This window comes from Paroedura picta, chromosome 10 (assembly GCF_049243985.1).
Source record: "Paroedura picta isolate Pp20150507F chromosome 10, Ppicta_v3.0, whole genome shotgun sequence".
In the NCBI taxonomy this organism is placed as follows: domain Eukaryota; kingdom Metazoa; phylum Chordata; class Lepidosauria; order Squamata; family Gekkonidae; genus Paroedura; species Paroedura picta.
In genome coordinates this window covers 62,807,523-62,823,659 of record NC_135378.1, presented here as the reverse complement: position 1 = coordinate 62,823,659, position 16,137 = coordinate 62,807,523, and the positions used below count along the sequence as shown (strand labels likewise).

Genomic DNA, 16,137 nt, shown 5'->3' with positions numbered 1-16,137 from the left:
TAGCTTATGGAAGAAAGAACCCCGGGCTTCTTCTCTCCCTCCCACACCACTAATACCCAAGGAAATTCCAGTCATCTCAGCGACTGAAGGGTATTTTTCTATATGCTAATGGATTTTAAACTCTAGTTCACGTTACTTTTGCAGGACAGTCATGAGGAATACTAATAGCAGTAAATGTTTATTGCATGTGGTCAAAGGAAGAAGTAATTTTGTAAGTTGGTCTAGAAAAATAACACTATTTTCAAAAGTCAGCCTCATTTCAACAAGTTGCACAGTCATTTCAACAAGTTGCACAGTATGCATGTGCCATTTAAGTTCTAAGTGATATTTTAAATGTATGTGTATTTGGCCTTTTATATTCATTTTATTTCTACCTTAAAGAGATTCATAATAAATGTCATGATCCAGCCCAAGTCCAATTATCCCAATATGACATATATATATAAAAGATATAAAAGATATTTTCCAGAATGACTGGGCTTTGTTGTTGTTTGTTTCTGCTTCCTGGAACTGTTCTTGGGGTTGTTCTTGTCAGTTTCAGACTAGTATTGTCAGTTTCAAGCTTTTTTCCTTTCTTTACCCACATTCCTTTGTGTATCATTCCCATTTTCCTATATAGAGCTTGCAAAATCCCGTTCTTCTTATTTACATTTCCTGTGACTCTGCTTTTAGATCAGTCCTTTTAAGCTTGAAATGCTTCACTGGCATTGGATTCTTCTGGGTATTTGTACACTGAACTGGCTTGCAATCCCCCAGATTATGATTCTGTGCTTGACATCAGTCCCATTAAGCAGGCTAGTGCCAGAATGGCACTAGGTTCTGCTGGGCTTACAATCCCCCCTGCTTGGATTTGTTGTGGAGCTGGTATTGCCACAGTGACACTGCATTTTCCTGGCTGGGCTCTACATTTCACTGGTTCTACTGGACATGCAAATCACCCCGCCCCAATGATACAGTGCTTGACTTCAGTCATGTTGAGCTGGCATTATGACAATGCACTGGGTTCTTCTGGACACTTTGTGATTCCACTGATACTGCCAGCTTGCAAAAATTCTCCCCACATTCAGTTTCTGCAGAGATTCTATGGGACTTTGATTCTGTTCTACTGGGCTTCTATTGCACTTGCTTTAAAAAAAATGCTATTTTTTCCTTTATTGGAAACAATGGAGGATGGAGCACCATCTTTGGAGGCCCTTATAATTAGATCCCCATGTCCAATAATTTGGAAACCTAGTGGTTCTTATGAGGAGAGGTACCAAGCTATGATGAAAATTTGATACTTCTACCTAAAACATCAGCTTCGCCAGACACCTCCCCTTCATCTGCCTTCCTGCCATTTGTGCATTGTGCATGTGTCCCCCCTTATATTGTACTTCTTTTAATATGCCAATAAAGGCCTTGTTGTTCTTGTTGTAGTATAGTGTATGTGATTTGTTCTTCAGATTGAAAATCATTAAATGAAATCCAAAACGTAATTGCAATAAATTAAATCTAATTTAAATCAGTAGAATATGTGTATTGAATTAAGCACTGGATTACACTCAAAATATTGGACCAAGCCATTATAACGAATTAATAGAAAACAGAAGAAAACCCATAACAAACCCCCAAATTTTAAAGCCTTAATAGGATTCTACAGGACAATCCTAAACTGTCATATATTTTTAAGCAAATTATCCTCAGACATTGACTTCAGAGTTATAACTCCCTTATATCTTTCTCTATCCATTGAAATCTCTCATGAAATACGTGAACCCGCATGGTGTAGTGGTTAAGAGTGGTGGCCTCTGATCTGGTGAACTGGGTATTATTCTTCACTCCTCCACATGCAGGCAGCTGGGTGACCTTGGACGAGTTATAGTTTTTCTCAGAACTCTCTCGGCCTCACCTACCTCACATGCTGTGGGGAGAAGGTAATTGTAAGACACTTTGGGACTCCTTCGAGTAGTGAAAAGTGGGGTATAAAAACCACCTCTTCTGCTTCTTTAAAAGGGCATTATTCTGTTTAGGATTTCACAGGTATTCAACTAATACTTATATGGACAGTTGATCCTATTAATTGTAAAATGTTGAAAAGTAAAAAAAAACCCTATGTTCAATGGCTTATCTATAGCGACTAAAGAGTTATTAGAAACTTAACTTTCATAAACTTTGGATATAAAATGTTGACTAATACTCCAAATGTATTCAGAGTTCTACAAATACATAGACTTATTTGGCAACATCGGGATGAAAAAGGAACATATACTCTAATATTTTAATTTTATGTACAGGAATATAACGTCTGACAATTTTGTACATGAAATACATACATTTAAAATTAACCAGACAGGAATTTACATTAGCAATAAAACTGACCCTCCCAGTCCAGTTCATATTTACTTTAGATCTGTGCCTTAACATGGAAAACTTTTAATACTTTACACTCATGAAGGACATAGACATTTCAAACAAGAATAATTTACATAATCCTCTCATCTACAAAGAGATAGAGGCTGTGTGGGAATTTGTTTGTTGGTATAGAATAACAGGGTGATTGAATGACATCTCTCTAATAAAATAATTTAGATGTACGTCATGCAATATGGAAGCAAAAAGGGCAGTTCCTTTAAAGTTTCCTGCTTGTTTGGATATCTTACTGAGCATCAAACGTGGACCACCAGGTGCATGATATGCAACTCTCTGATACCAGCAAAGATTGCCAGGCTCAGCCCCTCCACACAATCACTTTTGTAAACATAAATATAAATGTTATCTTCTCTACATAGTACCAATGCAGTTCACAACTCCTCGGCTTTATAAGTAGTCAATCTGTATGTTTAATGTTGGAAAATGTCCCACTGAACATCACTAACAGAATTTTCTTGTTTTCACCAATTTGCTCTGATACTTCACAGAGTGACCTCCATGTCCTATGACATAAACATCTAGTAGGTAAGATTTGCCAGGCTGCAGACCTTTAATTGTCTCTGTGGTAACGGCCTTCTGTAGGTTCTGGCTATGAAAATATTTACAAAGGACTTTTTCAGACTTCTTCCTCATGTCTGGCCCCAGACACTGATTTTGCTCTCTTTTCTTTTGCTCCTCATTATAATTGTCATCCACTTCTTTCCTATAAATGCAAAATTTGTTCCTTTCCTGTGTACCTAACCATGCCACTGTGACTGAAGAACAAGTGCGAAGTTTATCAAAAGCTTTAATTCTTGTGTCTTCAGGAAGAGATGGAAATGACTGCTTATTAGGCCTTGTAGTAGCCAAAATCTTCAGCATGGAAGCTCCTTTTTTATTTCCTTTCAGTCGAATGAGGTATTTAGCTTTTGGCTTATCCCTAAGTTGGAACTGACGGACACCTTCAACATTTTGAGACAAGAGAAGCTTTCCATCTCTTCTGACTTGCATCTGTACAGCATCAAGGCATGAATGAACAAAGAATGTGACCTTTTGGTGTGATGAAACTGGAGAAAACCGTAAGAACTTAGAGCCCTTTCTCTTGATGAACACATCTGTAACTTTCCCATCTTTGAGATCAATTGTCTTCTGCTTGGCCTCCTCTTTGGTTCTTGCAAAAGTGCCAACATAGGCAGTACTCATATTTGTGTTAACATTTACGGCAAATATATCAAAGTAGTATTGTGTATCTGGTTTCAGTTCAGACACAGTAAATATGTTCTTGTTTCCTATGCAGATCTTTTCCAGGTCAACTTTGGGCTTTGAGTAGATATGCCGCCCAAACTTTGATGAAGATTTTAAAAAGCTACGTTCTTTGCCAGAATTACTGTTGGAAGAAAACCCAAAATAGGCAAAGTCAAATGGGCTGAAGTCCAGACCTGGTTTGGGAGCCATCATGAAGGCATCATCAACATGCTGTTTAGCTTCCACAGCACAGAGGCTTTTGAAATTATGTTCTTTATTAATGACCACACAATACTGCACTGGCTGTTTCAGCAATGAAGCTGTAGGGCTTGGTTTCCATGCCAAAGTGACAGTTGTACGTCCAAGAGAAGTGACATCAACTCTTGGATCATAAGGTAATTCAGGATAAGGTTGATCTGATTCTGGAGTTGTGGTGGCATATATTTTGAAGTGTGTGTCTTTCTCTGTTGACAGGAGTTCCAGCTGGTACAATCCAGAGGGTGAACTAGAGGACACAAAATACTCAACATCATTTCCTCTGTATGAGAACAATTCTGTTCCTTCTTCATTGATAATCTGTTGTTTCTGCTGTTCAAGTGGCTCTGGTTCACCTAGAGGACAAAGATGTTTTTGAAAGGGAGTCTCAAAAAGAAAATAAATACAACTGAGATGTAAAATTGATTGTTCCTTGAAAGGCAATAATAAATGACTGGCTGGCATATTTACAAATCATTCAACTTTTGAATAAACAAGTTTATTTGATGACATGTCATATCAATATATTACACTTTTACAGATGTAGTAGTGTATATAAATTTATCCTTTTGCTGTACTACATTGATTTAGGGGGCATATGGCACTATAATTTTCTTTATTCCACATTTATATGATGTATTCTAAATCAGTTGCTGAAATCTCTATTACTCCCAAATGAATTACATAACAACTGAGGAAAAAACCAAACAGTCCTTGCTTCCTAATATATACTTACTCTGTATATGCTCATACTATAAACTAAGCCCGATTCACACATACAGGCATCTATGTATGGCTGTTTTTAATAAAACCACACAGCTCCACAAAATAAAACTGGGAGAGGGGAGTTGAAGTGGCTTCACACAACAACTTAACACCTGGCATTGCTTCCATATGTCTATATATTTTTATTTACTTCGTTACTTGTGTTACAAATGGCAACCAGTATGTGTTGTCAATACAAATCTGGCCTTAAAGAACAATACCATTAATATGCTGATGGAGAACGACCCTGAGCAATCACACAATTAGAAGAAGACAGTGGGACACTGGATGGCCCTTTGTGGTCTCTTCCAGCTCTGTATGATTCTGATTCTACAATACTGTTTTCTTTTTATTTCCTTTTCACCTTGCTTTGCATAAATTAGATAGAGCAACAGACTTTACAGTGCTGATACAGCGAATGCTGGCAGCGGCTCATGGGAATTGTAGTACATGAGCATCTGAAGGGCCGCAGTTTGACTACTTCTGCTATACGCCCTACTAGAATTTCCTCTGGCTTTCTGCTGTTTACCTGAGCTTTCACCACTGGATTCTTCTGGAAGTTCCTGCAGACTTAATTTCCATTCCAAAGGAGCATCGCATGGAGTTACTGTAACTGCCAAGGGTGTGTTATCTTCCTCCACCACAAAGAAAAATCTATGGAAAGATTAATGCATGCATTACATTCTTTATGGTATACTTTCACTTCCATGAAACCACATTATTTTAAAAAAGAATACAATTCAAACTTCTGCAAGAAATCAATTGAATGGTAAGTGATATTCATTTTAAATTCAGCTTACTGTGAAATTTAAGCTTTGCCATTTTTATTTTAAGTTAAATTTAACATATTTGCTTATATATCAAATTACTTAGTAGGCTTCCTGTAGCTCTTCACATGTCCTTATTCAACAGAATCCCATCACAAGAAAAGCTCCACATCACAGTTATAATGCATTATTATTATTATTATTATTATTATTATTATTATTATTATTATTATTATTATTATTATTATTATTAGGGCAACATGACGTATCGACCCGTTCGCACTTAGCGTTTCTGGAGGAAATGATAGAAAGGACTGTCGCGGACCTGGACAGAATAAGGCTCACTCTGCCAGAAACTTGGCCATGTTCTTCAATACCTCCTTCCTCATGGAGGCACAGGTCACAAGAGAAGAACAGCTGGCATTTTACCACCTTCACCAAGCCATGTTACTAGCAACCTACTTGGCCCCAGAACACCTAGCCACACTGATCCATGTAATGTTCTAGACTGCTAGATTGCTATTTCCCCAGGTTTTCTGAGAATGCCTTTGTGCTGATTTTCTCCTTGTTTTGCTCCCAAACCAAAAGCATATATATTCACTTTTGATACCCTCACAAGGTTACTCCTCCATTCACATTGATATTGTTCTGCCCACTCTGCAACTTCTGTCATCCTCTCCACCTTCATTTATATACAATCTCCATTTTCCCTTCATTGTTTTATTTTATTTTATTTTTTACAAGTGGCATGAGTCTTGCCATATGAGACTATTGCTAATCTAGGATTACTGAATTAAAAAAAAATAAACAGGGAGGGGAGTTAAAGGAGCTGTGCAAAGGCTCATTCTCTGCTCGTATTGACCCCTTTCAAGTCAATACCAGTAGGGAACCAAACTTTGATCAGAGAGGAGGCAAATGGCAGCATCTTCAGTGCAAAACAAACAAAACAAATTTCAGTGTTGTTGGCAAACAAAATTAAGAGGGGGATCATCAGCACAGAATAAGATTGAAATGAAATGTAAAGAGAGACAGAAACTAAGATAGGAAGCCTAAACCTATGAAAACATGTTTCCCGTTCATGCTTTAGTCAACAAAATTGTCGAAGGGGGCCGATTTTGGCAGTCTCCAGAAACCTAGCATTAAAATGGGAGCTGAGCCAAATAGAATTTTTGCAAACCACCAAATGTAAGGATTGCTTAGGACCAATCCATATGGAGGACAGAATACAATCAGCACAGGACAGACTTTTAAAAACTATGTAGAATCAAATGAGAGATTCACATAGACCGTTTATGCACTGGAGGTTTCATGCTGGGCTGCAGGCTAGAGTTTTAGTTGTGGCAGGTTGCCTCTCTTATTCCTGCACCGACATGGAGGAGCATTTTGTCTGGTGTGCCTCATCCAGACCCGATTTGTGCTCCTGCACAGGATCTGGGGCAGTGAAGTTCCCAGTGCATAAACGGTCATAGAGAAAATGACCCACATTTGCAAGGAAGGGCTGGAAATTCAGATTACTTTGCAGCTGCACTAGGGCATTGGTGAAAATACCCCTCCCGATATTTTTTCAATTTGGCAGCACAAGATTAAAAAAGCTCTCCAGAGTACTCCTCCCCTGTACAAATTGCAACCCTGTGCAAAGTGAGATGGAGTTGCAGCTGACTTTGCATAGGCACACCAACAGGTACACCCATGTTGCCAATGATCACAGCTTGCAATGCCAGTATCAGTGGGTTCTCCCATACATTCTATACACTCAACCTGTTCCTCCATATTATGAGATTGTGTGACTCTTTCCCATTTTTCACAGTGGTTGATAACACAGCAGAGAATGCCCTAGTGCTTGGCAGCATGGAAAATGGGGCTTGGCAGCTTCTTGTCAGTTTCAAAAAAGTCTTGTCAATTTCAACATCAGGTTCCCCCCCCCTTTGCCTGTGTTGCTTTATGTTCCCTTTCATTCAACAAACAAATGCTAAAATGCATGTGAAAACCTGAACCATGAGGATTTAAATGAAAGGTGCTTGCTGTACACTACTGAGCAGCTGGGTAGGGTAACTGTACATATTTTAATAAAAATTGTGGATATCACCCCCCACACTTCACAAGTGGCCTTCCACTGATACAGAATTGTGGGTTTTTTCTTTAATGGTAGCCCTATTTGGGAGGGAAAAGGATGTTGCGTAATGTGGGCACAGAATCCAAAGTCAAGATTAAAGGTTTGCTGCTCTGAAAATCGGCAGTAAGAATATAATCATCTTTTTTACATCATCTGAACTATTAGGTACAAAACTCCTAGTGAACTTTTTAATTTTTATTTTCAACAAAAAAACACTGTTCAGGAAGAGATACAGCCCCCATCCCTGATTGCCTGATGCCCATTCCTGACAACCTGCAGACTATTTACCTAATCACAGAGAGAAATATATTCTGATGGAACAAAAATGCTGTAGATATAAACATTAAAATGAATTAATTGAAGATGTTTTTTTTGTTTAAAATTTATCAATGTGCTAATTTTCTAATACCTGAGATTCAAATCATAGGGATTTTTTTCAAAATTAAAATTACAGTTTTATAAAGGAAGAAAACTGGTGCAATTTATTCCATATGCAAAAAGGGAAGGGCGAATCTACTCAAAAGAAGCATTTGACCTTGTCTGAAAATGTGTCTTCCAGCTCTGCTGTATGGGTGTTTTGAAACACAAAGATTACTGCTACAACAAAAATTTATTGTGGGACATTTTTACCACAAAATATACAGAAATATGGCATGAAATATGCACCGCAAAATATGAAATGTGAAATGTTTTTGCAAGTATGAGGAAATAGTTATGCAGTTCCAACAACAGTTCCTTTCACTGACAGATACCTTTTGGGTGTTTCTCTGAAGAGATAGCTGCTAATTTCGGCTCCATCTGGGATTACTGATGAATCATGAAAAAAAGTTTTATCCTGGATCTGCATCTGAAAAAGTTCTTCATCTCTAGTGGGCAACTTCTGCGTCCAGGAACTAAACGGCAGCAACAGTAGAAAGTAGGACATGGAACAATGCAGCAAGAGCATCCTAGAGTAATAATAATAAAAAAGTATTGTCAAGGACAGAACCAGCAATAAAACTGCAAAAAAATATATTACTTTGTCATCATATATTTATTTATAACATTTTTATGATGAACCTGTTAATACAATATAAATGCTGAGTAGAATACTGGTCATGGACTCATAATAAGGATAATCCCCCAGTTTATAATATTAATCTTTAACCGCTCCTAGCGGAGCGGATAAAATAATTCGTTAAGGGCACCAAAGGTGGGCCCTGTCCATGATGAGGAAGAGTGCCCATAGGCCCCTTCCCCCGGACTGACAATTGGTCCCTTGCCGCCGGACTCACTAATTGGGAGGCACAAAGCGCCTCCCGATCTGCCCCCCTTCCTCCTCGCCCGCAGTTGCCCGCCGACATAACTTGCCTCACCTCCCCAACGCAAGGTCGCCTCCTCACCGCGCGGCCTCGCCTCCTCGCCCCGCCGAAGACACCACCTCCTGACACTACGTGGCCCCAGGTAGCCAGCACTGCAGGGGGGGCCGACGAGCCACGCCACGCCCGCATCGACTCGCCGCTTGCCGACTCCCGCGGCCAGAGCCATGCCGCGGCCCCATGGAGCTCGCCTACTCCCACGGGCCAGGCAAGCCGCCCCGCGCCACCCCACGCCCACACTGGCACTGCCGACTCCTGGGCCCCGCTTGCGCCCCAACCCACGGCCACGCCGACTCTGGAGCCCCGCTAGTGCCCGCTGCATTAAGACTGCAGCAGGCTTATTTACTAGTCTAGAATAAATGTCTATCTGCCTTGCCCTGAAATGTTTACTCCAGTTTTCGTTACATGCTACTTTTTCACCTAAGCCAGTAGCCATTGTTGGTGCATGCTCACCAGATGCAAACTCCTTACATAGACTCAGTGTGAGACTTTGGATTGCTGAAGATTATTTATCATATTTATAAATGTAATTATATACACTGCCAAAGCTTCTGCCTTCTCTTTCATGAGCAGATCTATGTTGGTAAATATGGATCACGGGACAACGCATCATAGGATCACGGGACAATGCATCACGGGACAACATATATGGAAGGAGAGGGGGCCTCACATGATTTCCTAGGGAATGTAGTGCCTTCCCCTACCCACATACTACCATGCCCAAGTAGCTGTCAGTGGGAATGCTTGAAAAGCAATTCATTTTCTGGTGTCACTTGTAATGGATGACCCAGCAACAATGCAAACTGTGGGTGCTTTGTCCAGTCCAGGGTGGAATCCACCATTTATCATTAGCAAATTGATAACTTTGAAGGATTATTTTTAGGCATTCTATCAAATGCAGATAAGTTCCCTGAGAATATTCATAGTATAAGAAGACAGGATAAGAAGCTATGTATTCATATTTGTTGAAAGTGCTTTAGTGCAACTGTACATATTCAGTCTTTATAGCTTTTCATGGATTTTCAGACTTCATATTTTCAAATGCTTTTGAAGCCATTTGCTATGTACATATGATAAAAAATGTACATAACAGTAACTTAATGTTGCTTATAATGATATAATCAGGATTCTGATGTGCAAGCTATAAGTGATCAGTGACAACTCCCTCATAGCAATGATTGCACGATGTGTATGAAATGTCAAATCATTCTGTAGGTGAATTAAATAATAACAATGAATTTCTTGAAATAACTAGAGAATCTTACAAACAAAGGGGTATTTTTCACAAGTGCCAATTGGATTTTCCCCCCCCCCCGCCTAAACTTCTAGTAGATACCATAAATAATTCATTCCACTCTTTCTAATTCATATTTCTCTATGATAAGAATCCCGATAAAAGATTACAGAATTTAGAATTTGTTTTCTGTTTCCTTCATATCAGATTTCACAATTTATACTGATGAAAACAAGAAAATATTGTGATTGTCAGTTAATAGATAAGGGAAATAAATAAGCTACCTAATATACTTAAAATGTCCTGTTCATATTATGAACATGTTAGCTTTTTATTGTCATTTTAAAATTATGTCTGTGATCCTGCCAGCATAATCTCAGGAGTTCTCTAGCCACACCCCTGGAAGAGGTCTACAGTACTGACTTAATCAGATCTTGAAAGCTAAGTAATGTTGAGTGACTTTGAATAGTGTTTGGATAGGAGACTACCAAGGAATGCCAGGGTAGCTATGTAGTCTCCACCACCCTCCAAGACAGCATATTCCAACTATGAACAGCCCTCACTGTTAGAAAATGCTTTCTAATACTTAAGTGGAACTTTCTTTCCCGTAATTGAATCCATTGCTCCTAGTCAGCGGCTAGCTGATTCCTATTGTATCAAAAGCTTCAAAAAGTGGTTGGGGGGATTGATATAAGTCCATCCATTAAACCCACTCTAACATTTTTGGACAAGGGAAAGAATCCCCTCACTGAAATACAGGAATCTCACAAGGGCACCTGAATCTTCGGTGAAGGGGCTTTTGCCGCGGCGGGTCTGCGAGCGCCGGGAAGAACGCTGTTGGGGAATTTGGGACTGCAAGTCCCAGAATCCCTAGCGTAATGGCGCCCGTGCGACAGAGCAGAGGGGAGGGGCTGGGAGTGGCTCTTTAGACAGAGCCGACTCAGAGAGCCCTGCCTCTTTCCCCTCTTGGCGCGAAGGCGAACAGACGCGCGCCAAGAGAGAAGGCCGATTTGCAGCCTCGGAGTTTTGGGCCTAGGGCTTTTACCGAGGCAGCGGTGGGTCTTCTGGTATCAGCGGCAGCCCCCCCCCCCCTCACGCGGTTGTTTGTCGGGAATAGTAGTTCTGCCGCTGGTTTTTGACTGGGAAAAGGGGGAATTATGGCCCCGAAGAGGAGAGGGAAAGAGACCAGCGGGGGGCGGGCGGATCGGAGTAGCGGCCTAGCAAGGCCGCAACTTACCGCCGTCGAAGTAGGCCCTGGGGGAGGGAGTTTCGACCCGGGGGTGGGTGGAGCTCCTTCGGCAGCGGGCCCTTCACTGCCTCAAGGTGGAGTGGGACCTTATGGAACCCGATCTGCCAGGCGGCGGGCAGCGGCTGCGGCTGCAGCTGCTTCTGCGGGCCCCTCTGAGGTGACTCAAGCAAGTCAAGGGGAGTTGGGTAGGGCGAGTCCAGTGCCAGTTGCCACGTTGCAGCAGGGAGGGATGACGCCTCAGGTCCCAGGACAAACCCAGGCTTCGTTGAATGCCAACTATATGGCATCCATGGGGCTTGTGGGACAGACTTCTGGGAGTCTGAGTTCCAACTCAATGCCAGGACCTCATCCATGGTCGGGGACAGGAGCGTATATGGACAATGGGTTAGGCTTGCCTGTTGGGGGTTATGGTCAGCAGGGACTGCAGCCCCCATGGGTATCAACCCCAACGGGCTTTGCAAGTCCTTCATTGGCCAGGAGCCAAGATATGCAAGCCTGGCCTTCAGTAGGCATTTTACAACCTGGGGCTGAAATTGGATCCCAGTATGTCGGGCGCTCATTAGGGTTCCCTCAAACTGCACATGAGCCACAAGGGGGATTGCAGTTGTCAGCGGGAATTATGCAATTTAATGAGTGTCCTACAGGGCACGGACCAGTAGGTCAGGGAACCGGCGATAGAAGGGATAATGACACCCGAGGGTGGCAGCAGCCTCAGCTTCCACGGATGTGGAATGCTCCTGGTCAGGGACAATGGCAGCAGCCTGGTTTTCTGGGTGCGGGGTTTAGACAACAAGGGATGCCCCAGGGATGGTGCCAACAGGTACCTCAGGCAGGGGGAGGACAATGGGGTCACGGGTATTGGCCAGTGACAAGAGGCAATATCCAGTATATCCCTCCTGCACCAGGGAGTTACCAGGGCACTTCATCACTGGGTGGTAATCAAGGAACAGATAACAACGGGCAGCAATTAGCAGCAGCAATGCCAGCAAGTACAATGGAAGTCAGGCCTCCGGTGCATGGAGGTTCTGGACAACTGGGAGTCCGGCCAGTTTTGGAGGCAACCACCAATTCTGCGGATAACCCTGAGGCATCACAGGGAACCTCAACACAGGGAGAGGGAAATGAGCAGCAGGATGCCCAGAAGAAAAAACGAACAAGGAAAGGAGGGACGAAGCGTGCAAGGGCGAGACACGGGTCTAGCGTATCGGGTGAGTCTTCCACTTCGGAGGATGAGGCTGTGGATCAAAAACGGGATCGCGACTTTTGGTTGCATGGGGCATTGGTCCCAGGAATCCCTTCATGGTGGGTGAATCGTCGGGAATCGACCAAGGATTATTATAAAGAAAGGGGGGGGACAGCCAGGGAGCCTCCGGTTGGGGTTGTCACGGGGGAGCACCCTCCCGGGACACATCTTACCCCAAAGATTAGGGAGAGGGCCATGGATGGCTGTTATGTTGATGTTTTTAAAATGGTACCCCCGGATGATGAAACTCCCAATACAGGATCTAGTAAAGATAGGAGGCGTAAGGAGGTGGAAAAAGGGGACCACTCCTTTACAGCCTGGATGAGGGGCTATGGCCAATACATGGGGTTGGTAGTAGGTGCATACCCTGAAAGAGGATGGCACATGGTCAACCACATGAATAATGTATTGGAAGCCAAGGCACTAGCAGGTGATGCGGCCGCCATCGCCTACGACAAGCTAATGAGAGAACGGGCATCGAACAACGAGCAGACCAGGTGGGATAGGAAAGACCACGATGCTTGGATCGTTAAAGTGGGTCCATTTGTTAGGAGGTTCGAACAAGAAAAACGAAAACAATTTGGGAGGCGAGATGTTCGAGGCGTGTGCTGGGAATTTAACAGGGGCTCATGCCAAAGGCGAAAATGCCGCTATGAGCATTGCTGCGAGGCATGTGGTGGCAGTCATTCGAAACAAGACTGTGAAAAACCGGCAGGAAGTCAAACGCCCTTTCGAGGGGTCCGGCCCTCTTCCAAAAAAGGAAGTGGGTCGGGAAATGGCTCTGCTGGAAAAAGCAATTGAAATCCCTCAGGAGTTGTTAACATTGGCTCCATCGCCTATTAAGTTATCGACACTTTTGACCATGTTGAGTCGCTACCCAAATAAACAGATGGCGGCTTATCTGGCTTCCGGGTTTTCGAAAGGTTTTAGAATACCTTTTACTGGACTGAGGATACCAACGATGAGTCCCAATTTAAAATCTGCGCTTCAGTTACCGGAAGTTCTTGCTGAAAAGATTGGTAAGGAATGCGCGGCGGGGCGAATGGTGGGTCCCTATTTGAGCCCTCCGATTCCTAATCTTCGGGTATCACCTTTGGGGGTGGTGCCAAAAAAGACCCCAGGCCAGTTTCGAATGATTCAGCATTTATCATATCCTAAAGGGTCCTCAGTTAACGATGCTATTGCGCCGGAACTTTGTTCGGTAAAATATGCGTCTTTGGATCATGCTGTGTCAATCATTCGGGCGTGCGGCAGGGGTGCCTTTTTGGCCAAGTGTGATATCCAGTCTGCATTTCGTTTGCTCCCTGTTCACCCAGATGATTTTTGTTTGTTGGGGTGTCATTTTAAGGGGTGTTGGTATGTGGACAAGGCTATGCCCATGGGTTGTTCTATCTCATGTGCGGCTTTCGAAGCATTCAGTACCTTTTTGGAATGGGAGGCCAAGGAGCGGACCCAGTGCCCGCATATCACCCATTATTTGGATGATTTTTTGATTGTGGGCCCCCCGGACTCCCCAACATGCATGGATCGGTTACAAATCTTTCAGGGCTTGGCTGCTGAGCTGGGAGTTCCTTTAGCTGAAGAAAAAACAGAAGGCCCTCTAACCAGATTGACGTATTTGGGAATTCAGCTAGACTCAGTGGCGGGTTTATCACAACTCCCTATTGAAAAATTGTCTGCCCTGGGGGATTTGTTGGACACCATGTTGTTAAAAAACAAATGTACTCTTCGGGAATTACAGGTTATATTGGGACACCTAAATTTCGCATGTAAGGCAGTGTCTCCTGGAAGGGCCTTTTGTGCAAGATTGGCCAGAGCTACTGCAGGAGTGCTTTCCCCTCATCATCATATCCGACTGACCAGGGCCATTAAGGAAGATTTAAGGGTGTGGCAGGAATTCTTAAGGAGTTTTAATGGGGTTGCCATTTGGCAAACGCCAGTAACACCAGAGAATTCCTTACAGGTACATTCGGATGCAGCGGGCAGTTTGGGCTTCGGGGTTTTCTATCAAAACCGATGGTCTTCTGGTCGGTGGCCCGAACATTGGGCAGAGACAGGGATTTTGAGGGACCTCACCTTTCTCGAGCTTTTCCCGGTTGTGGTGGCAGTGGTACTTTGGAAAGATATCTTTAGGGACCATAAGGTCCTTTTTTGGTGCGACAACCAGTCGGTTGTTCGTATTATCAACAGACAGTCCAGCCGCTCCGAGAGAGTTATGAGACTGGTGAGGTACCTGGTTGGGACATGCTTAGCCTTTAACATCACCTTTGGCGCACGACACATTCCTGGGGTAAATAACGATGTTGCTGATGCGTTATCTCGATTCCAGGAACATCGTTTTCGGGAACTGGCCCCATCAGCGAATGCTGCGCCGGATCCTTTCCCGGAGGAGCTGTGGAGCCTTGGTGGCGAGACATCCAGCAGGCGGTGACGGGTTCCTTGGCGCCGGCCACGCAGAAGGCATATTCGAGTGCAGTCACAGGATATGTCAACTATATCAATTCATGGGGATGTGGCGCTCCCCTTCCCCCAAAGGAGGAAATGGTGTTGCGTTATCTGGCGCATATGCATTCTCAGGGGACGGCGCCAAGAACTTTGTCAGTGCACTTGGCTGGCTTGTCTTTCTTTTGTAAGACACAAGGCTGGTGGGATCCGGCTTTATCCTTTTTGGCCAAAAAGGCTTTGTTGGGATGGAAACGGTCAGCTCCCATTAATCCAGACTGTAGGAGACCGATATCACTTCATGTGCTCCAGGGTTTGATTAAAAAACTAAGGTTGATATGTGACTCGGACTTTGAGTCGAGTTTATTCACGGCTGCATTTGCGGTAATGTTTTACGGAGCTTTCCGATGCAGCGAGGTGGTGTCCGCCAACAAGAATGGAAAAGGTGGGAGGGCACTAGACTTGCATGACATCAGAATATATGATAAAGAGTTGCATATTCGTCTTCGCCGTTGCAAGACGGATCAATTTGGACGGGGAAACCACATAGTTCTCACAGAGGTTAGTGGAGAGTTTTCCTGCCCAGTGAAAAGTATGAGGGATTACCTTCGTTTGCGACCGTCAGTCCCAGGTCCTCTCTTTATTCATGAGGACGGAAAATGCTTGTCTTGCTTTCAATTGATGGCAGTGCTTCGTTCTGCATTGGAAGCTTTGGGGCTTCCATCAGGACAATTTGGGACACACTCTTTTCGTATCGGAGCTGCAACGCAGGCGGCAGTGGGAGGTTGCGATGAAGATCGAATCAAGTCGGTGGGTCGCTGGCGTTCTGGGGCATACCGGAGATATGTAAGGCCGGAACTTCTTCTTTCTTAATTTTGATTCCAGAATTGGCGTTGGCGGTCCCGATTGTGTGGATCCTGGGACACAGTGTCGTTTTTTGGGCCTCCCGCTATGCTTTGAATTCGGGCTGGGGAACCTGCCTCGGAATGGAGGGAAGCGTTCGTTTACTGTGGAATGGAAGACGAGGAATGCGTTGGTCAGCTCTTTTGGAGACACTCGCTGCAATGATACGTCAGAA

At 43.5% G+C, this 16,137-nt stretch overlaps 1 protein-coding gene across 1 annotated transcript in view; it reads right to left on the bottom strand.

The window, feature by feature from the left end:
- Window positions 1–2,230: 2,230 nt before the first annotated feature.
- Window positions 2,231–16,137, bottom strand: part of NDNF (neuron derived neurotrophic factor) — a 41,378-nt gene continuing 27,471 nt past the window's right edge. Inside the window, exons 2-4 of the mRNA XM_077300423.1 lie at window positions 8,286–8,480; window positions 5,183–5,307; window positions 2,231–4,244 (exon numbers count right to left, since the gene is read on the bottom strand). Coding sequence (XP_077156538.1) covers window positions 2,851–4,244; window positions 5,183–5,307; window positions 8,286–8,479 — 1,713 coding nt within the window. The 5' untranslated portion in view covers window position 8,480 and the 3' untranslated portion in view covers window positions 2,231–2,850. The remainder of the gene's footprint in view (window positions 4,245–5,182; window positions 5,308–8,285; window positions 8,481–16,137) is intronic.